The sequence below is a fragment of the Crinia signifera genome, chromosome 8 (assembly GCF_055691185.1).
Source record: "Crinia signifera chromosome 8, ASM5569118v1, whole genome shotgun sequence".
Classification (NCBI taxonomy): Eukaryota; Metazoa; Chordata; class Amphibia; order Anura; family Myobatrachidae; genus Crinia; species Crinia signifera.
In genome coordinates this window covers 60,082,651-60,106,444 of record NC_139224.1, presented here as the reverse complement: position 1 = coordinate 60,106,444, position 23,794 = coordinate 60,082,651, and the positions used below count along the sequence as shown (strand labels likewise).

At 45.1% G+C, this 23,794-nt stretch overlaps 1 protein-coding gene across 1 annotated transcript in view; it reads right to left on the bottom strand.

The window, feature by feature from the left end:
- Positions 1–1,162: 1,162 nt before the first annotated feature.
- CBX7 (chromobox 7) overlaps positions 1,163–23,794 on the bottom strand; it is a 37,122-nt gene continuing 14,490 nt past the window's right edge. Inside the window, exons 3-6 of the mRNA XM_083156520.1 lie at positions 18,769–18,834; positions 15,660–15,726; positions 15,186–15,549; positions 1,163–3,500 (exon numbers count right to left, since the gene is read on the bottom strand). Of these exons, the coding sequence (XP_083012646.1) occupies positions 3,343–3,500; positions 15,186–15,549; positions 15,660–15,726; positions 18,769–18,834 (655 nt within the window). The 3' untranslated portion in view covers positions 1,163–3,342. The remainder of the gene's footprint in view (positions 3,501–15,185; positions 15,550–15,659; positions 15,727–18,768; positions 18,835–23,794) is intronic.

Below are 23,794 nucleotides of genomic sequence, written 5' to 3'. Positions count from 1 at the left end.
GCTAATGAGTAGATCAATCCTAAATATCTCTTAACGTACCGGTCACAAGGTATCTGAAAAGCATATGTATCAGCACATTTATATCGCAGGGCTTTCTTGTATTATATCATGTACACCTAGAACATTAAAAAAAAGAGCCTTTTTAAAGGAAAACTAAAATGTGTAGCTTGAGCCCTTGAGTAAATCATGTGAATAGTGGTGGCAGGAAGAACTACATTTGCTAAAATTAAAATAAAAAAACAGTGTGTGAAATAGAAAACTTGGGAGGTCAACAGGAAAAAATCACTAATGAAAAGAAATTAGAATTACTCAAAGATGCCAAAAGAAAGACATCCTAGACTAAAAATGTTTAAACAACTATGTCGCAAAATCTTACACCATACACAGTACAGTACAGATTATGACACTTCTGATTACTCATAATTATTTAAACTTTTTTTTCTTTTATACAGATTCGCCATGTACTTAATAATGCAAAATATCATTCAAAGATACAATGCAGATACAAATTATACTTAGTATAGGTAAAAGGACATGAAATTAGCATTTTAAGCTTTTTGGTCCTACGCGCTAACAATAACATTATTCTAATATAGCATTTGTATTTATAGCAATATATACATAATGATACAACCATGCTTCCCCTGTATCTCATTAAAGAGCAGCAGGCTCCTTTAAATTTAAGAGAATTGAGGAATGGGCTTAATTCAATATCCGTAGCCGAGCTACTGAAATATTACATTTGGACAGCCTACTTCCAGTACATACGAACATATCAGAAAAACAAATAATGCAGCCAGCTACATGAACCATCATGTAATTTACTTTCCTATGCTATCAGCTCACTATGTAAAACCTTCCAAGTGCCCAGATGTCCGAAGATTGAATAAGGGAAGATGAATGCTATTAGGAGAAAGCAGTCAGTAGCTATAACTTAATGCAGGGATGGGGAACCTTCGGCCCTCCAGCTGTTGTTGAACTACACATCGCAGCATGCCCTGCTACATTTCTGCTATTTGGCCATGCGAAAACTGTTGCAGGGCATGCTGGGATGTGTAGTTTAACAACAGCTGGAGGGCCGAAGGTTCCCCATCCCTGACTTAATATAATCAAACATTACAAAAGCAGCAACACTATAAAAAAAAAAACATTACCTCCTATAAGTTGTATAATCTTTTATGGATACTATTTAATAAAATTAAAACATACCTATAAAAAAAGGTAACCATAGAAACATAAGAGGTTAGTTACGAACAAAGTGCAAGCCTGTAGTAACTCACGGCTACCAATCAGAAATTTGAGATTGAATGTTAGTGCTGTGGGTTAATGCAGGTTCACGCTTTAATATGAAACATCTTTAATGTCTAACAATTTAGTTACAATTGGTTTCAGAGGAACTTATTTAGCATTGTTTAATTAGTACTTAAGTGCTATATTATGTTCAGCTTCAAGAAGGGATATGCTTGCAAGTCTTATTCAAGGTAAGTAAGAAATGGACCATAAATCCACAAGCTTAAAACAATGAAGTTGGGCACAAAATAAGTTCCCCAACTTGATTCATTGCTCAAACCCAGAAAATATAAATTTTCCCATTATATAAATTTATTTCCCCGAAATAGTGCATAGGAACATAATAAACTGAGTATCAACAGTACAAAAAAAGCAAACTCTTAAATTAGTAATCAGACCCTAAACACACATTAGTACTACTGAATACATCATTAACACCAAAGATGAAACTAGCATAGTAGCACAGGGTGCATCTGCTATAGTATCTGTAGTTGGTAGTTAGCTGCCTCACTCCATCAAAGTCTGTTTTGCCACCCTAGGGTGGTACATCATTTTACTTTGGAGCCTCTAATGAACACCCTAAAATACCAGTTTTTAACCTTCTCGAATAGTTATTTTATGCAGTGCAGTATAAAGTGCTTAACTCAACCTCAGTAACTCACATCAGATAAGGTTTACCCTGTGTCCACCTTTGCATATTATGGTAAACTCCTCTATTTTCTATAACCACACCGGTATATGTATGAGAATCTGAAACACGGATCTAGTCTGAGTTATAAATACACGTTTACATTTTGTATTTGCAGTGCAGAATGTAATGAATAATACATCACATTACTACAGGATAGCAAGTGACATCCAGAAATATAACGGACTAGTATGCTATACTGTGCAAGTGGTCCATCACTAATATACAGGTAAAGCTCACAAGAACAGAAGCAGATAGTTTTGGTGGCCGTGCGAATACCATTACAAATGTATATATATATATTGTACAATGTGTATAAACCTTAAAAGTCAGGATTTTATACACTATACTGACCAAACATTGTTTAAGCATCTGCAAATATTACAGAATGCTGGAAGTGCAAATACATTAGTCGAATTAGTACAAGAAGCTGTATAAGTGCGGTTAAAACAACTGTCTGTACAGGATGCTGTATGAATACAGGGATCCCATTTCGTATAACATGATGTAGCGAAAACTTGTACCATTAACCCTTTGAGTGCCAAGTGAATTTGTCAAAATAGGAGTGAAAATTGGCAAGCAAACCTTTGTATTCATCATAATGACCTGCAACGTTTACCTTATATAGGAAATACAATTTTCTTTAAACCACATTTTTTATTTGAATTTATATAACAAATGTGAGTCGCTGACATTTTTAGCGGATATTTTGAACATCTCTCACAGAGATGTTGGCACTCAAAGGGTTAAAGCAGAATATGCCGTGCCACTGAATGACATTAAATAACTTCGCTACCCTTTATGTAATAAATACATAGCATACTAGTATCTGTGAGAATTGGTGGCATGTATGTTCTGTTAAATTTCTTTGCAATTACAAGAATTGACTCTAAATTACAAGATCGTCCCCAGGACTCTAGCAAATCCACGGACTATAAAATACACCATCTTGTACATCTACATAGGAAGCGGTTTTTTGTATACTCCCATAGTAGCTGTGGAACAAATTCAACCTACCCATGCCTCTGCGCCAATCTTTCAGACTTAACAATGCTTCAAACGATATGAAGCAATATCTATATATTGTACTCATTTGGATATACGATTGTCATAGAGAACTAGTAGAGACAACTTCATACCTATTCATTTTGACAAATCAGTGCCATTTTTTGTGGAGCCAGCATAAAATACTCTAAGATCGATCCCACCCTTTCTCAAACAGGATTAATGTTCTGCATGTGTACACAGGCCTGTTAGAGAGGGAATACTCTCTGGTTACAGTTACTTGCTGTCTTCAAATTTCAATACAGAGGGAGAAAGGGAGAGGAATACAAGAATGATACAGTAGAAAAGGAAGGATGAAACTAGCAGTCGCCACTGCGGTCCCGGAAAAAGCCTTCAGCAGCCCGAGCCTCACGGAAAGTCACCGTGATAGAATTTGAGGTGATGTCTGTAACAGTGACCTCACTGGGCCTAGGAAGGACAGGAATCCATGGAGGTGGAGCTGCAGACTTTGTGTCATCTGTAGCAAAACAAAATAAACTATGATGTTATTGCGAACGGGACACAATAAACCAACATGTAGGTACTATATAAATATCTTAAATAAAATTAATAATAAAGTATTATTGTATACCAGAGGTTCCCAAACGTGGTTACAGTTGACTTGCAGTTGAATACATTAGAGGGCAAGTACAGGGTACATACACATAGCTGCAACAGACGACACTGGAGTATGTATCAGAATGGCAGAAAACCACAGGTTTGGTGCCATCAAAGATAGTTTAAGGACAACAAGGAAAAGCATATGAGGAAAGAGGGTCCTGCTTGTTAGCGCTTACATTCCAAAAGGGAAGGAGCAGACTGGGATGACACAGATGGGGTAAACAGTGAGCATGGAACAGAGGGTTAAGGTGAGATTTGGCTGGGTTTGGAAGAGAAGTGAGTCTTGAGAGCCCATTTGAAGTTTTTGTAGATAGGTGGAGAGTCAGAGAGAGAGGTAGATAATGAGAACAGCACATGAAAAGTCTTTGAGATAAGAGTGTGTGTGTGTGTGTGTGTGTGTGCGTGGGTGGGTGGGGGTAATCAGTCTACAGGAGAAGTGGCATGCATTAGCGGAGCACAGTGGACGGACAGGAGTGCTAAGGGAGATGTCAGTGATGTAAATGGTGAAGGGGTAGGTGTATATAGCTTAGAGTCACTTATACCCCTTTTACACCAAAATCCCTGGTCGGACCCTGGTCTTTGAACACGGAAGTTTCCAGGGTCGGACCCTGCTTCATACCCCATTTACACAGCACTTAAACCTGGGTCGGACCTGGGTCTGCACCATTTACACTGAACCTGGGTCAGCCCTGCTTTTCCCTATGGATGACATTAAAAAAGTCAATTTTAGGACTGATAAACTGCCAGCCAACCTTCCCTCAATGATTTAAATAAAAATTAAAAGACATGAAAAGTTAGCATTGAAAAATGTTGGTTGGTTTATTTAGAAAAATATTTTGTCAAAAAGTTATATTCAGTGATGCAGCAGCAGTCAGTTGGTCGACCTAAAGATGGTCGACAGTCATTAGGTCGACACCACTAGGTCGACATACTGCAAGGTCCACATGGGACAAGGTCAACAGGTCATTAGGTCGACACAAGCATTAGGTCGGCATAGGATTTTTCACTGTTTAATGAGCCGACAGGCGGTATTTCATGCCCTAATATCCACTAGGGCAGTGATGGCTAACCTTGACACTCCAGCTGTTATTGAACTACACATCCCAGCATGCCCTGCTACAGTTTTACTATTTGGCCATGCTAAAACTGATGCAGGGCATGCTGGGATGTGTAGTTCAACAACAGCTGGAGTGTCAAGGTTAGCCATCACTGCACTGGGGCATTGTGGGAGAATAAGATAGTGTGCCGAGTGCATGGACACTTAAAACTGTGTCCATGTCGACATTCGGGTAAAAAAAAAAAAAAAAACAGTGAAAAGCCCCATGTTGACATTTTGACTGTCGACCTAGACCAGTGGTCGCCAACCCGTCGCTCGCGAGCTACCGGTAGCTCGCCTGAGCGAAACGGGTGGCTCGACCACTGCTGCCTGCCCGGTCCGCCCGCCCGCCCGCTGTTGCCGCAGGCTTGCGGCGCTATAGCCGCCACCTCGCGCCGCTACAGCCGCCGTCAGCTTCCCCCCCCCCCCCGCGCTGTAGTCCTTGTACGGGGAGTCGGGACCAGAGGAGACAGCAGGCGCTAGAAGTCATATTTGACCTCTAGCGTCTGACAGGGAGCACCGCGCTAAGCGCTCCCGGCACTTCCGGGTAACGCTGCAGCGCTGTGTTCACTGTCAGATCTGCAAATATGACTTCAGGCATGGTGTGGGGGACTCCATAAGCCAGCCAGATGATGGAGCTGAGCTGAGCTCCGAACGCGGCAGCAGCAGCAATGACTAATTTATTTATTGTAGTGAAACTGCCCACTATGCCCATTTGAAGACGGGCATAGTGGAGGGGGCAAGCAGTGACCCCCTTATCAATGAGCATTAACCCCTGGCAACAAAAATGAACCCCAGGTAATTTACATTTTTTTATTAGCCTTACTGTGGGACATTGTGTGCAATATGTGTAATGGGCATCATTTGTGTGGCACAAGTTTAATGAGCATCAAGGTGTGGGGCATATGTATAATGGAGTATCACGGTGTGGCATATGTATAATGGTGCATCACGGTGTGTGGCATATGTATAATGGAGTATCACGGTGTGGCATATGTATAATGGTGCATCACGGTGTGGGGCATATGTATAATGGAGTATCACGGTGTGGCATATGTATAATGGTGCATCACGGTGTGGGGCATATGTATAATGGTGCATCACGGTGTGGGGCATTTGTATAATGGGCATCGTGTGTGTGTGGCATATGTATAATGGAGCATCACGGTGTGGCATATGCATAATGGAGCATCACGGTGTGTGGCATATGTATAATGGAGCATTGTGAGGACTCCCGGGCTCATGGGTGCATGGGGGGGCCTATCGCTCGTATCCGCCTTGAGAAAGGCAGTGTTTACAGCATTTGCACAGTCCCGGGAGAACCTCGGTTCGCGGATCACACAGTAAGGCCACAAAAGCAAGGTACAAAACGCACCTTTATTTCATATTAACAGTACATGAAAACCATAACCACACCACTAACACTACACAATACAGGTAGCCTACAATATACACAGCACACACTAACTATATCAGAACCACACAAAAGTGAACACCTCCCCTTCCCTTCCACAGTCAATAGTCACCTTGGGCAGTCTCTGAGCTGAGGCTGGTGTAGCCTTGGTGAGGGGGAAATGCAGAACCCCAGCGGAGGTACGGACTCCACTGAGCCAGGGCCGATGCCCGCTGCCGGTCCTGTAGGTGATGAATCCCGGCCGCTTGGCCTGTGGGTGCCGTCAGGGTGCTGGCACGCTGGATGCAACCGCTGGCTGTGGTATGGGGTCCACTGCGCCAGGGCCGACTGCCCACTGCTGGTCCTGCAGGTGATGAATCCCAGCCGCTTGGCCTGTGGGTGCCGTCGGGGTGCTGGCACGCTGGATGAAACCGCTGGCTGTGGTATGGGGTCCACTGCGCCAGGGCCGACTGCCCACTGCTGATGGTCTGGTGGGGTCTGGAGGGGACTCAGTTCCTCCCCTGGGATCCTGCCTCGCCGGGTCAGGGATCCTGGATGGATGCAGAAAGTGGAACCCAGAGCTGTTGTTTCAGCCCATTTTATCCTTGAGTTCTGCGACCGGATTGGTTGTTGCTTGAAGCCTGAGATGTAAATGCCCCTGAGTCCTGTGTAGGGATTGGCTGCTGCTGTAGCCCTGCCAACTTGCTGTTCTCTGGGACTCTCTGGCCCCCTGCTGGTCTGGTGCCGGCCAGTCTATAACAAGTCCCCGGGGAGAACAAAAGGCCAGGAACCATTGCTGATAAGGGGGCGGCCCAGGTGTGAAGTCAAAACAGACCCTGTTGTTGGTTGTGAAGTCTCAGCCTATTCAGCTTGCTGATGCTTCCTGTGAGGGGGATGAGATAGGGGGGTGTCGGCTGTCCGCATTAGCCAACAAGATATTACACACATGCAATAAACCATACATTACTGTGATAGAGACATATCAGGCTCAGGAGTATATGCCCTGATGGGCGCAATACTTATAAACACGCGGTACTATTACCCATCGCAGGCAGGCATCTGGTATGTAATAAAGTCCGGTCCTAGTACTATAGAACACACAGTCCTGTGGAAGGCTCTATTAGTGTGAGAGGCACGGCTCCCATGAGATGGCAGGCAGGGAATTGTATTGGAAAAATGTTGTTAATTCAGGTAAGAGAGTGTCTGGGTCTCTGGGCTATATTTAGGAATCTTGGGGTGCCTACCCCCTCATGATCCAGGTGGGGGTGCCCAAAGGGGGATCATGACATACCTCCCCCTTCCTAAATCCGGTCCGAGGGGCTGGCTCCCAGATCGGAGCCAGTCAGGATGACCGGGCCCAGTGATCTCCTGGAGGCGTGATTCCGCTCCTCCTGCTCTGGATGAGGGGGGTCCGAGGTCAGCAGTTCACCATGTGTAACCCGCATTCCAGTACCCCAGTTACAGGGTTTGCCCCTGTCATGTGGAAATCTTTCCTTCTCTCCTGCCTTTTTGGTTGGCCCTCCTCCCTCCGCCTCTGGCGCAACTGGGAGGGGCCCGATCGGTGTACACAGGCTACAATCCGGAAACCTGGCTGCGGATTCTGCTCTTGACAACAGCGCCGACGTTGGCTGCAGGGGAGCAGTGGGTAACAACGATGCTTCTCCCAAAACTTCAAAAGCCTTCACAGTCACCCCACTTGGGCCTGAAACCTCCCCCAGCCCCTGAAGCTGCTGGGCCTCCCCTGGGCAACCTTCCATCCATGTCTGTTCATCCACCTTGCAGGGCCTCAGCACACTCTGCCCCCACCTGCCCTCAGCAGTAGGCAGCGGTCCTGAGGATTCTCCTTCACACAATGGCTGCAGAGAAGCAGGGGGTATCCGCAAGTCTCCCCCTGATTTTCCCACAATCCCCCCCTTTGGGTCGAACACCTCCCCCAGCCCTTTGAACAATAACTGCTGGGCCTCCCCTGGGCAAACTTCCATCTTCCCCAGGGTGCACTGCTTCCCCAGCCTGGCGATGAGAGGGACTGGTGGGGTGGCATTGTACGGCAGCACTGCTGGCATCTCCCTTACAGCCCCAGGTGCAAACTCACATTCTCTTGCTCGTGCCATGCTGGGTGGTGAGGTGTCTTCCTCTGAGGCGCAGGGGGGTGCTGAGCTATGCCTCTGACCATCCCCTCCATGTTTGCTTGCTTGGCTGCCTGTTTGCTGCAGCGGCTCCCCGGGCACATAATTACAGTCAGTCACTCTTGCAGGGGATTCACAGAAGCGCTGCACCCCAGCCTCTACTCCCTGCTCTGGCACCCCGGTCACATACCTGCCTTTTGACTCCAGATCCTCCTGGCTCTGATGGCTAAGTGGGAACAGTCCTGGATAATCCTCCTGGGGTGGTAGAGTGGCAGAGCGCACCCCAGACACACTTCCTTCCATCTCCCCCTGCTGAATATGCTGGGGCTCCTGGGGCAAGATGCCCTCATTCGCTGGGCCGCTGGTGGTCATGTAGGGGAGAAGTACTGCCCCCTCTGCTGGGGCACAATCATTGTAGACCCCCTGGCCACTAGTTTCAAAGTCTCCATCTCCCACGTCTGCAAAAGGGAAGATGTACTGCCATTCTTCCTGGGGTGCCATTTTTGGGTGCACCCCCATCCTTTGGCTAGCTGCTTGGAGCAGTGGCTGGCCACTGCTTTGTACCTCCTGTGGCGAGGACTCAGCCATCACAGTCCCAGCCTCCGAGATCTGCTCTGCTCTGGGGCTAGTCTCTGGGGCAGCCCCTGCACTGTATACTGGCACTGCTCCATCTATCCCGGGCTCCGTGTGCACCAGTCCATCATCCCCATGTGGGGCCACAGTGCCCAGCTCCGCCACACTACTTGGCACAATGCAGGGGGAATAAATATCCCCTCCCCGATATCCATCTGCCACAATCACAGTCCATGATGTTAGGGCTCCTTTAGAGTCCGGGGTCCCTGGTGCGATATCACAGGGGCACTCCACAGCTAGTTCCTCATTTCCCAACTCACTGAATGGGAACAGTTCTGTGATTTCTCCCTGTGTCAGTGGGGGATCTAGTTCTGTGGCTCTCTGAGGATGCATAAGCTGCAGCAGCCGACGTTCCTCTGCCTCCACCCTCTGACACTGGTCCAGCCACTCTGGCGAATTCAGCTGTCCCTGTGCCAGGGCGACCCTCTCTGCATTATCATAACAGTGCAGGAGACACTGCAACTGCTCCTGGACACTTCTCAGTACTCCTGGACACAGGACATAGTTCCTATACACGCTGAATGCATGTAGCGGGTCCTCTTGTTGCTCGTACACCCATCGGATGAGAGTGCAGTGTGAGCGGCCTTCAGGGGGTGTGCTGCATCGTAGCCTCCATTCGTCAGTTAGGTCCTCCAGACTCATTCTCGCTAATGGAGCTCCAGATTCTGCAGGCCACAGTTCCTCTGCCTCCTCCCCTGGGATCTCGGTAGTGGACCCCTCGGTCATCCACCCCGGTGGCACCATCAACTCCTCCTCCCTTTGAGTTCTCTTTGCGGGCTCCTTCCCAGGACCCACATTACCCGGTGCTGGCACGCTGGCCTCAGCGACCCGGCTTCTGTGCATTAGCTGATGCGTGGCGCTACTTACTTCTGTGACAAAAGCCTTCCACGCCACCGTATGCAGCAGGTTTCCTGCAGCAGCCTCAGATACATACTGCTTAAATTCATCGGTCAGGTAAGCTGCTTTCTCCTCTGTAGTAGCACCTGTCCATACATTAATCCACCGATATGCTGCTTCCCAATCCTCCCAGAGGGGCTGCATCAGCGTGGATGGGCTTCTCCAGTCCCATTCCTCAGCCAGAAGACTCCATGACGATTCCTCATCTATGAGCCTCACTGCTCTGGGTGACTGTGGGCACCTCTTGCCTCTCTTTGGACGTCTCTGTCCTTTTCCTGGAGCCATTCTCCACACGGGCTGCACTCGTAGAGCTTGGTCAGCGTCACTTGCTGGACCCCCTTACGTCAGCTTCCGTTTCTGGGCCACGGCACACTCCGCCGTTCCCTCGCTTGCAGGGATTGTCCCCTGGACAAGCCGGCACTTAAGCGGAATTCTTCCCTCGCTTAATGCCCTCACAAATTATCCTTTTTCTCCTCCCCGGCATCCCTGCTAGGGTTACAAGAGCTCACCTCTGTGTGGTTCTATACTACTGGTTATGGGCTATTGCGCCAACAGAACCTGGCCGTATTACGATACGGGCCCCTGGTTCTGCCTGGTCTACAGGACTGTGTGATCCCCACTGCTTGCCACCAATTGTGAGGACTCCCGGGCTCATGGGTGCATGGGGGGGCCTATCGCTCGTATCCGCCTTGAGAAAGGCAGTGTTTACAGCATTTGCACAGTCCCGGGAGAACCTCGGTTCGCGGATCACACAGTAAGGCCACAAAAGCAAGGTACAAAACGCACCTTTATTTCATATTAACAGTACATGAAAACCATAACCACACCACTAACACTACACAATACAGGTAGCCTACAATATACACAGCACACACTAACTATATCAGAACCACACAAAAGTGAACACCTCCCCTTCCCTTCCACAGTCAATAGTCACCTTGGGCAGTCTCTGAGCTGAGGCTGGTGTAGCCTTGGTGAGGGGGAAATGCAGAACCCCAGCGGAGGTACGGACTCCACTGAGCCAGGGCCGATGCCCGCTGCCGGTCCTGTAGGTGATGAATCCCGGCCGCTTGGCCTGTGGGTGCCGTCAGGGTGCTGGCACGCTGGATGCAACCGCTGGCTGTGGTATGGGGTCCACTGCGCCAGGGCCGACTGCCCACTGCTGGTCCTGCAGGTGATGAATCCCAGCCGCTTGGCCTGTGGGTGCCGTCGGGGTGCTGGCACGCTGGATGAAACCGCTGGCTGTGGTATGGGGTCCACTGCGCCAGGGCCGACTGCCCACTGCTGATGGCCTGGTGGGGTCTGGAGGGGACTCAGTTCCTCCCCTGGGATCCTGCCTCGCCGGGTCAGGGATCCTGGATGGATGCAGAAAGTGGAACCCAGAGCTGTTGTTTCAGCCCATTTTATCCTTGAGTTCTGCGACCGGATTGGTTGTTGCTTGAAGCCTGAGATGTAAATGCCCCTGAGTCCTGTGTAGGGATTGGCTGCTGCTGTAGCCCTGCCAACTTGCTGTTCTCTGGGACTCTCTGGCCCCCTGCTGGTCTGGTGCCGGCCAGTCTATAACAAGTCCCCGGGGAGAACAAAAGGCCAGGAACCATTGCTGATAAGGGGGCGGCCCAGGTGTGAAGTCAAAACAGACCCTGTTGTTGGTTGTGAAGTCTCAGCCTATTCAGCTTGCTGATGCTTCCTGTGAGGGGGATGAGATAGGGGGGTGTCGGCTGTCCGCATTAGCCAACAAGATATTACACACATGCAATAAACCATACATTACTGTGATAGAGACATATCAGGCTCAGGAGTATATGCCCTGATGGGCGCAATACTTATAAACACGCGGTACTATTACCCATCGCAGGCAGGCATCTGGTATGTAATAAAGTCCGGTCCTAGTACTATAGAACACACAGTCCTGTGGAAGGCTCTATTAGTGTGAGAGGCACGGCTCCCATGAGATGGCAGGCAGGGAATTGTATTGGAAAAATGTTGTTAATTCAGGTAAGAGAGTGTCTGGGTCTCTGGGCTATATTTAGGAATCTTGGGGTGCCTACCCCCTCATGATCCAGGTGGGGGTGCCCAAAGGGGGATCATGACAAGCATCACGGTGTGGGGCATATGTATAATGGAGTATCACGGTGTGGCATATGTATAATGGAGCATCACGGTGTGTGGCATATGTATAATGGAGTATCACGGTGTGGCATATGTATAATGGTGCATCACGGTGTGGGGCATATGTATAATGGTGCATCACGGTGTGGGGCATTTGTATAATGGGCATTGTGTGTGTGTGGCATATGCATAATGGAGCATCACGGTGTGGGGCATTTGTATAATGGAGCATCACGGTGCGGGGCATATTTATAATGGGTATCACGGACTGCACTATTGTGGTCATGTGTATCTGGCACTGCACTATTGAGGGCATATGTGTATCACACCCCCATTTTCCATGGCCGCACCCCATGTGGCTACAGCTCTTAGAGAGCTGACTATGCCCCCATAGTGGAAAAAATGGGGGATGTAGCCTCGCAGGAGTTCCACGGTAGTAGCTGAACCTTCTAATTTTTGGCGCGTGCCTACGGCACGCGCAGATGACTTCTCCTCTGCCTCCAGTGTTGGGAGGTATGTTTTGGGGCATTGCATTGTGTGGCATAATGTGTCTGGGGCATTACAGTTTGTGGCGTTATGTGTAAAGGGCATTTTTTGGGATATTATGCAGATTTTTAATTTTTTTTTACTTTAGTAGCTCTTCGGGCGGTTTATTTTGTCGCGAGTAGCTCCCGACCCAAAAAAGGTTGGAGACCACTGACCTAGACCATGTCGACCTAATGCTTGTGTCGACCTGATGACCTGTCGATCTTATCCCATGTCGACCTAGACAAATGTCGACCTTGCAGTATGTCGACCTTATGACTGTCGACAATCTTTAGGTCGACCATACAATCCATACCCCTCCCCCCAGTCCCCCTAAAACAAACATAAATGATTTCTGTAGGTAGAGTATATATCCCTTAAAAAATGGAGTCACTGGAGTGGGAGGCACATCACGCACCCTCCTCCTTTAAGCTCTTGGTCCCACTACTGCCTGACAGCGCTGCATCCTAGTGCCAGATAGGGTTGTGGCAGGTCCAACTGTGTAGTGCCAGGTAGCAGCCTGTGTGCACTGTCCGCACGGGTTGCTGTCTTCTGCTGCTGCAATGCACTGTGGAATGCATGGTACTGACTTACGGAAAGGCGTCCCATACTTCTGGTATCCTTTCAGCACTACCCAGATGTCCTGACCTGGGTTGGGACCATTTACACCGCTCACGACCCAGGTCCGACCAGTGTTCAACCCTGGTCAGGACCTGGGTAGGAGACCAGTGTCAATGGACCTGGGTTGGTCCCATTTACACCAACACTGACCTGGGTCCGACCTGGGTTTTTCGTTGGTGTAAAAGGGGTATTATTGTCATTGGCGGAAATTTAGTTTTGCTTCCAATCAAGACACAGAATTTGACAATATGGTATTATCATACAAGAAAATAAAAATAGCATGAATGTTCAGGGAATGGAAAGAATTATAGCATTGGTTACAGGAAGAATGAGGTGGGGAGGGGAAAATTAGTTCATTTTTAGACATGTTAAGTTCAAGAAAGCTGTGAGACATCAAGAAGATATAACCAACAGTTAGAAATGGGAGAGCAGTCGGAGGGGGGGGGGGGGTGGCGAGGGAAGGCCAAGCATTTTTATTCCAAAAACTTAGGACAGGGGTAGACAACTCCACTCCTCGAGAGCTACCAACAGTGCATGTTTTCCAGGTCTCCTCACGGAAATCACGAGTGAAGTATTTAGCTCCACTGGAAAACGTGGTCTGTTGGTAGCTCTCGAGGACTGGAGTTGGCTACCCCTAACTTAGGACAAGTGGCCCACAAGTGACGTAAAAGAAAAACAAGAGGGAGAAGCTTGGAATATTCTGCACTGGAGGTCACCACATGCTGCAGATTGTATTCTTCATCGCTTCTTTGAACATGTCAAGAATCTCTTACTCATTTAGAATATATAACCCATCTGTCAGTGATTTGCACTTTTCTTTCTAGACTGATTTATATGGTTCCGTGATATTCCATGGAAATAAACATTACAATTCTTAAGCTACACAAACATATGTTTGAGTTTTATAAAGAACCTTTTATTTTATTTTATGGCAATTAGCCAGGGAAAAAAAAAACTAAAGAATGCCAAATCCACTATATCAGAATCTCACTCTTTAATGTAACACATGAAAGTAATAATAATAAAAAAAAAATAATGAAGTTTTTTTGCAATATACAGCAGAAATAAACATGCCTTTTCTTTTTAAAACATGACAGGAGGACTCTGATTCCCCCTATTTTTATTATGGTGAGATTAATGACTTAAAGTGACCATCTTATTTTGATAATCGCTATTGTCTACTCATCGATTTGCAACCTGTTTATTAGCCAATGAAATCATCAAAATATTCACATATGCAGGAACGGACATGAGCAGTATCTTGAGGAAGTGACCTGTCCACTTATGTGGTTACAATGTATTCGTTAAGGCCAGGATACACGTAACAGGGGCAGTGTCCTGATTCTGTAACCACTGACAGTCATGGACAGTTGTGGTAGGAAGGATTACGTTTTTTAAACCTCCCATTTGTTGTATTTCAGATGTGCGACATAGAGCAGCAATATGTAATAGCCTGCAGATGCAGACTATTTCAGAATTTCTACCGTATATTTAAAGTGGCAATCTTTCACAAAGAAAACCAGGTTGGTTTTAAGTTATCAATAGGGCGCTTTAAAAATATGGGCAGACTCACAGAAATTCATGGAAAGCCTGCACCTAGCAGACTATTACAGTACATATTGCCCATGAGGTTTTAAAACTATTCCATGAAGTGGTTAATACTATCCCAGTTATTTGCATCAAATTCAACAAAACAGGAGTTCCATAATCAGGTGGAATGTTGCTATAGGCAACCAATCAGAATCAACTCTTTTTTTAACACCTTCAAGTTTATAGATAGTATCTGATTGGTTGCCCATAGCGACATCCCACCTGATATAGAACTCCTCTCTTAGTAAATGAACCCAAATATGGAACAATTACTGTGAGAATTTGTTAAAAAAAAAAACAATACGTAAAATGTCACAGGAGCCCAAGACCCCCCTATTTACTGACTAAAACGGTGGGTGTCAAATGTCATTCTCTTCTATGAAATCCTTGCTTGCTCTATGTGATGGTTGGACATATTGGATGCCATATATCTACTATTGAATATGTATTGTGAAACCATATGCTCAATGTATTTTTTATAGGTGATGTCTCAATAAAATAAAAAAATAAAAAATAAAGTTTCACAGGAGCTTGCAAGCTGAAATATCCCACCTTCAATATCAACTGCATCAGTAGTTTTGCTTTCATGCTTCTCTTCTTCAGCAGGTTTTTCCTCTTGCCACTCAGGGATGGGTTGTGCTTCTTCCTTTTCATCCTCCTTGGCAAAGAACTCTGACCTTCGGCTCAGTGGCTCGAAGGTTGGCACCCGCAGAAACTTCTTGCGGGAGAGGCACAGAAACTTTCGCCCTTTGCGCTGCTTGCTGAGTGGGAACTGCAGTGACTTTGCTTTCTCTGGCACTGAAGAGGTTGCTGCTGATTTAGTGCCGAGCCCACCACTGAATCTCCGAGACAGCGAAAAGCAGAGCTTTCGCTCTTTAGATTTGTGTGCGCTGCGTAGGTCCATACCATACAACCTCTGGAGACAAGAGGAATATACAACATAGAATGTTGGGTTGCCATTTCCTAAGCTCACCATATGCTTAAATAGAAATAACCAGATTTTGCGATAAAAACGTCACAACATACCTGGAACAGAAGGCGTTTAGGTTTTGGACCTCGTTTTCTGCAACCAGAAGCTTTTTCTTTTTCCTCCCTGTAAGAACAACAAATAAAGATAGCATGTTATATGCAGCGACTCATGTTTCTATGTCTGATCACCCAGTAGACTGGCATTAACTGTATGTTTATTATAGCTATACACTAGAATTTAAGGGAATGCCAGTCGTTTACAATGTAATTGACAAAGCCATAATATGCAACTAAAACAAACATATTCTCTACCTTTGTTCTGAGTAGTACTAAAACACAGACTGTGTTGTCAATTTACCACTTTGCCCATCTAGTCTCCTGTACACACATGTACTGTACATGCACTCACTTACACACTGAAATGGTGCACACACACACACTGAGATTTGTGCTATACAATGTGTGCTGCGCAATTTGGACTTTATACATTGCTATTTGAGCTACTTGAGATTTGACTACATAAGATTTGGACTAGACTACAATAGGTCATTTAAATATGTAAAGTACATATTGCATGGGATTCCCTACACAGAGTGCGCATCACATGGCAAAATAAACACAATGCGACTTAAACTAGACGTTCAAATCACATGTGAGAATCGCACCGTGTGTGGGCACCTTAAAGCTATTTTTTTGTTGGGAGCCAATTAACCTACTAGTTATTTCAGGATTGTGGGAAGAAAATGCCTGCAGTACCTGCAGCAAGCACAGGGAGAATATACAAACTCCACATAGTTAGTGCTGTGGTGGGAAAGCTTAATACTGTAATTTACTTCAACCAGATCGGCCTTAAAAGTGCAAAACATTGAATAGCTTTTCTGCATTGTAAAAGCAGCTTTGAACCTTCTGACTGAGTAGATTTCAATCAGCAAAACCCCTCTACAATGATAACAGACTACAGGTAATAACTTCCAAATGTTTCTATAGGAAAGCAATGCTTATAGCAAAATAACACTAACAAATATGCCTAGAAATTGTTTTCTTGTTAATAAATCGAATTGAAGCCCTTTTTGCTCATTTCTAATTCACAATATATCTTACAAATTAAGTTTTACTTTGGTAAAGTACAAACAAGGATTAGATAACTGCTGCTACAGAGAACAGATATAAATTTTCTTATATATACGTACATGTATACCCAATGTTATGTAGTAAAAGTGATCTAAAACACCCAAGGTGGACTATACCACACACTTGCCATCTACCATCCTAAAGCAACATGTCATGTGCAAATTTTGCTCTGGGACCCCATCAGACGATAAAAATAATTACAGGAACCCAGCAAGTGACTGCAGAAGGTCATCACATCACATGTGTAGTCAGCAGATAGCACATGCAAGGCAGCATTGTGGAGGCACAAATTATGGGAGGAGTCTAAAATAGACAATTCAACCGATTTGTCAGACTCCTTAAATCACTGACAGATGAAAAGTCATCAGCCTGATGGTCAGTAATGTGGAGTCGCGACCCCATGCTGAGAAGGTCGGGACCCATTTTTGGGTCAGGACTTACAGTTTGAGAACCACTGGTGTAAGGATAGCCTGTCAAAAACAGGCACGCATCCAGATGGTAACATTACAGAAAGGGGACAGATACAACCCATAAATATGTTCTCATCCTGGGCATACTGTACATCGATCATAACGGTATACACACTAATTTTAGAGATTAAAATAGGTTTCATTTCAGCCATATCAAGTATTTATACAGATTTTTAGAAGTAATATCGATGGTGGCAGGTACTAAACCATGAAACACACATATCTCCTCCTTATTCCTTTCTACTGAAACACTAAACTGGCCACTGAACTACAGGAGACAGATATTCTCTTGTTAAATATTTAGCAGGCATTTATTTACAATATACTGTATGTCTTCATTCCTAAGCAAACTATCATGGCACTGTAGGTTATCCAAGACTAAAATGGTTAACTCACAGTAATGAACTTTATGGTCAGTAAACCAGTATCAATGGGCAGGAACGCTATCTAGTTGGTGATGAGCCTATTCAGCAGAATGCTTAACGTAATTGTACTTGCCAAATTCCCTATAGCTTGTGAACTCGTTCAGTCTATCATACAGCATATGTTCCATTTATACTATATGCTGGAAATTGTGCCAGAACGGAGCAACACCCAGTATGATACTATAATTGTGCGGCGTGTAATGAAGAGATCCAGATTAAATAGAAATCTAAGAGGTGAGTAAAAGACTGGTCATACTCTCACTTCCTTAACCCAGTGTACATGGTCTCAGATGACTTGTGTGAAGATGTGCATGCACACAAACACCAACATGGACTAAAGCAGGACAGGTTATTTAGTCCAAGGCCCCTGTAAATAAGTTAGTTGCTCTGCAGGACCAGCATCATCCTGGAAACATTCAAGCATATTATTATGTTATTAATATATGAATTAGTATTAGTTTTTCCAATGCCACAGATCTCCTACATGGCCAATATTTACATATAGAATGCAGTACTGTAATTCCATATTCACACTCCAATGTATATGTCCAACATGTAAATTACAGTGCAGAAGGGACATGATGTATGGGAGAATACAACAATACTGCCAGATAAATAAGAACAACAACAATAGTGTATGTTTGAAGCATATCTAAAATGCAATGTTTATATATATATATATATATATATATATATATATATATATATATATATATATATATATATATATATATATATATATATATATATATATATATATTTCCCCCCACCCTCAAAACAACAACACTGTGTACGATACTGCAAAATAGAAGCATGAGTTACTGTAAGCACATAGAAGCAGTACAGACAATGAGAAGCAATGTACAGTATAACAGGACGTTTTGTGGCAAATTTCCATGAGTACCCATCACAGGATGTAGGCAATCACAAAAATTAGTGCAAGCACATATATAATGTTTTTTATACTACTTATTTACTTATTAACAGTTTCTTATATAGCGCAGCATATTCCGTTGCATTTGTAAATAATATATTAATAACAAAAGCTAAGAGAAATGGGGCATCTAGAAGCTCCTCTTTTATAAAACACTGCATGACAAACACGAATAATAAAAAAAAGGTGAACAGTATATATCTTACTTTTCTTCATATGCCAATACAAGTCGTGGATCCAGAATGTGTTCTTCTGGTTCCCAGGTACTGTACCTGCAAGAAAAATATGCATTAAAGCATTAAATCAGATTATATGGCTGTATATGAAAGTTACTATAAATGTCACAATGCTGCAGTGTCAGTACACTTACTGATACTATTGGTACAGATTTATATAAGCAACAATGATTAATGTGGTCACATGATGCAGACAAGTGACCGTGTAGGTCAGTAATTATACTCATTTATTACATGTTTGGCCACTTCTTGACAAGCTTTATAATGGTTTCTTTGGTATGTATGTATGTATGTATGTATGTATGTATGTATGACTACTCCTAACCCTCTATGGTGCACTAGGTTGCATCTGGCGAAACTCCATTTGGGCAGGCAGGCGCACACACACACCAGCATGACACAGGCTCCCAGCAGCTCTGTAATTTTTACCCACAATCCTGTGGGATGAACTCCTTTTAAGGGAGACTGAATGGGGCCCGATACAACTGCACTGATGATCCTCCGATCCCCCAACCCGCTGGTTCTGGATGTGCTGGTTGGCAATCCTTAGGGGGATCGTGGATATTTAGCATTTTAAAAAGTTCCAATTCAGTGACCCGCCTCTCGCCTCAGGCATGATGGTCAGGGGATCGGAGAATTGCCCTGATACACGGCAGGTGTATGGGCCCCTTTTGAAAAATTCTGTGCAGTATTTTTAAAGGTTTGGAAGATTATGTTTTCAGGGTTGCACAGCCCCAGCTGCAAGACAGCACTAGAAGACAGAAAGAGTTTAAAGGGCCCATTTATCATTGATCGCAATTACAACCCAATCTGGGCGGAATATTACCACCCAGGATCGCATTGTAAAATGCAATCCTATCACCTGAATGTATCACAGAATGGCGATAGCCCAGGGATGCGAAGCGCTGCTGCCCGTTGTTGATACACTTCGCAGCTTCGCATCCCCATAGAAACGGGTGTTTGAGGATTTTGCCGCAAATATTGCAGACTGTGGTTGCATGATATTACAGCAGACTGACAGTAGCACTTGGGAGCTGGATCATTTGTTTTCTCCTGTATGTCTTATCACTATGTCCAGGGCTTTTGTGTGTATATGTTGAAGTGCAGTGTCTGCTGCCATTAAAACATACTCTTTCACCTGAAACCTTGCCCTTCGTCTGTGTCCTGAATTCTGTGACATTATATCACACACATACAGTGCATACACCTATAGATCTATCTACAATACAAAAAAAATGCTGGAGGTGCCCTCCAATACAAAAGTAATGATCCCAGAAAAGATGGCGGCACTCAGAGAATATAGAGAAGTTTTTCTTTTTTTATACAGGCATAACAAGGGTGCAGCAAGTAACCAACGTTTCGGGGTCAAGCCCTGCCTTGAAGGTGCAGGAGTATAGGACAGGGTATAGTTACTTTGCTAAACCCAAAACGACAAGAAAAAAAATGAGTGAAAATGTGGACAGGAAAGACAGGAAAAATTATTGGAAAACTTTCCGCACATAGGCCCTTATTCTGATTGAGTCGGGCGGCTCAGTGTGCGGTCGCGTGGGCGATGTTTGGTATTTGAGCATGTGCAGAGGCGTAACTGTGCATGTGCGAACGCCTCGTACATCCGAACACGTAGCAGAAAATGATCGTACGGAACCACCCGAGCAGGGGGTGGAGAGGGCGTGAAGGGCTATTTGGCCTCATTACCATATGCGTATGCCCCACGTTTCATGGGCGTTCCCATGAAAATGCTGGGCGTACGCATGGTAATGCGGCCGTGAAGCACGTGTGGGGGGTGGACAACTGACATAGCCAGATGTCAGCTGCCCTCCCATATCCCTGCTTTCATACGGAAAAGTGTCCGAGTGCTCTGTAGCACTCGGTGCTGCCTGACCACTCGGTCAATCATTCGATGGTTGGCGACCATCGGAGGATGGGGGAGGTTCCCACAGATTGAGGAGGTGTTCACATGAAACATCCACTCGCAGGCCGTACCCTTGGCGTCTTATCGCATTTGGGCGGTGTGAGCGATCCGTACGGTAGGCGGGGCTAAGAACACTCGGTTCCTGTCCGAAATACGCATCCATCCGAATCAACTACAATTAGGGCCATTATAATAATGTCCACCCATTGTCTGCACACCCGACTGGGACAACAATTGAATCACTCTGTTGGATGCAGGGTAAAAAAATAACCAAAAATAACCCAAACCATTAGAATTACCCCTAAGGAGTTTATTTACCGTAGTAAGCACCTAGTTCTAAACTCCAGCCTTTCCTGTCTTGTTTAAATCTGAAATTTAAAAGGACAATGGTTGTACTTGCTGTAATTTTCTAACACAATCAGCCCTTTTAAATTTGTGGCTTAAATTTCAAACAGAAGCTCCTAATTTTACACAAAGGGTTCAAGTATATGCTCCTTTTTGTACTTTGCGGTCCTTGCTTTTGATCTGCATTTGATGGTCCCCCACAGACCCAAAAGAAGTCAATGGCTGTATTTTTAAAGTGGCAAGCATTTACAAGGCAAAACCAGCTTTAAAAACATTGCTATTCTCTTATAAACTCCTGCACCTCCAGCTTCTTGCACTCCATTACATTTCCCCCCGAGGTGCGAGTAACTGCTGCTGTGGTGCATAGAATACAACTTCAACATCAGTCATACTGCACCCTGCCTCTGCCACATCACCTGGTGTGGTTGCTCACCCTTCTTCCATGGCTTGAGGCTGCCAATCCAAAGTGACATGTAGAATGGAGGTACAAATGTGCTCAGTGTCCTATCACTGAATATGAAGATGACAGGTAAGCATCATTTTCCTTTAACAAAATCATTAGGGCCTTTTCACGCTTTAAAAAAGGAGCCCACCGGCAAGGACACGGCTATTGCCAGCAGTAGTGGCTGTCTGCCAGGGGTATAGTGTCCTTGCACTAAGAGCCTATTAATGCCAGTGCTACTGTAGTTCTAGTGCTAGATTTACAAATATTTTTATGAAATGCTTTACTTATGATCTGTAAAGTCTTAAAAATATTTTTCATATATTCTTTAACCCCTTCACGACATTTGACGTATATATACGTCATGGCCGGGAAGTACTTCCCGACACATGACGTATATATACGTCATGACTTTAAACTGTCACTGCGTCTCGAGACGCAGTGACAGAGGGACGATGTCTGCTGTCCCTGACAGCAGACATGTCCCTGCGTGCCCAGGGGGGGCTGCGATGCCGCCCCCCCATCGGCGATCGCTGTGATTGGCTGTTCAGTGTGAACAGCCATTCACAGCGGTTTCCTGTGTTACCAGCGAATCAGACGCTCGGTAACACAGGTGTCAATCACCGCCGGGCGTCAGGGGGCATGAGGGGGTCATCGGTGACGATGACACCTCACCCCACCCTCACCCCACCTGCCCCCAAGGCTGTGATTGGTCCGTGGGACCCACGGACCAATCACAGCCAAGGCGCGACATTTAAACTAACGGTGACTGCGCTGCAGACGCCATTCCGGTCTGGAATAGCGTGCAGAGCGGTCACCGTGCCTATCTGCCGTGATACTGACTTGATCCTTGCTAATACTTACCTGATCCTTGCAAATACCTTACCTGATCACTTGATCACTGCTTGTAGCGTGCTGGACGCTTCCTGGATCTGACTTCCTGAGACTTCCTGCTGCTGCTGCAGTGTGATAGAGAGATAGAGAGATAGAGAGAGAGATAGAGAGAGATAGAGAGATAGTGACAGAGAGAGCTATATTTTGTGTCTGCTACCCCCCCTTTTTGGGGGTGCAGGGTTTTTTTATATATAAATAACTGTCAGTGCTGCTGCTGCAGTGTCATAGAGTGATAGATAGTGATAGATAGTGAGAGATAGTGAGAGATAGTGAGAGATAGTGAGAGATAGTGAGAGATAGAGAGATTTGTGTCTGCTACCCCCCCTTTTTGGGGGTGCAGGTTTTTTTTTTATATATATAACTGTCAGTGCTGCTGCTGCAGTGTCATAGAGTGATAGATAGTGATAGATAGTGAGAGATAGAGAGATAGAGAGAGATAGTGACAGAGAGTGATAGAGAGTGTATATTTTGTGTCTGCTACCCCCCCTTTTTGGGGGTGCAGGTTTTTTTTTATACATATAACTGTCAGTGCTGCTGCTGCAGTGTCCTAGAGTGATAGATAGTGATAGATAGTGATAGATAGTGAGAGATAGAGAGAGATAGAGAGAGATAGAGAGAGATAGAGAGAGATAGTGACAGAGAGTGTATATTTTGTGTCTGCTACCCCCGCCTTTTGTGCTGATCACTATATCTGAGGTGATCAGCAACTTTTTGGGGGCGCAGAGGTTTTTTTTTTTTATATATACCTGTCAGTTGCTGCCAGTTGCACCAAAGGTTGTGCACCTGCTGCCCCTCACTGGTAATCAGTGTCGCATCACTGATCACCTTTTTTTTTTTTTTGTGGGTGCTGTGTGGTCTTTTTTTAATTTTTTTTTTACACACATTGTGATTTTGTGGGTGTCCTGTGGCCACTGTGCGCTGATCAGTGACGTACTTAACTGATCAGCTTTTTCGGCACAGGGTTGATCTATTTATTTTTTTTTTTTGATCAAATTCCTGTTGCCTTTGAGCGCTGTTCAGTGACGGACGTTACTGACCAACATCTGTGCTCAATTTTTGGCGCAGGACCTTTTTTTTTGTTTTTTTAACCCCATCAATTTATTTATTTTTTAACCCCTTCAATTTTTTTTTTTTTGTATAAAGTATTTTTTTTTTCTGCACTACATACACACTACACACTACATACCCCCCGGGTTGAAATAAAGTTTGTACCCCCCCCTACACTATACACGTGTTGAAACATTTCACTACCAGTAACACAAAAATAAAAATGTCATCCCAAATGTCATCCCAAATGTCATCCCAGTCATCCAGAAGAATGTATTCAGTGGAGGAGGCATATGCCATGCTTGCTTCTGATTCTGACACAGCCAGTGAGGCAAGCGGGGAATTTGAAGGATTCG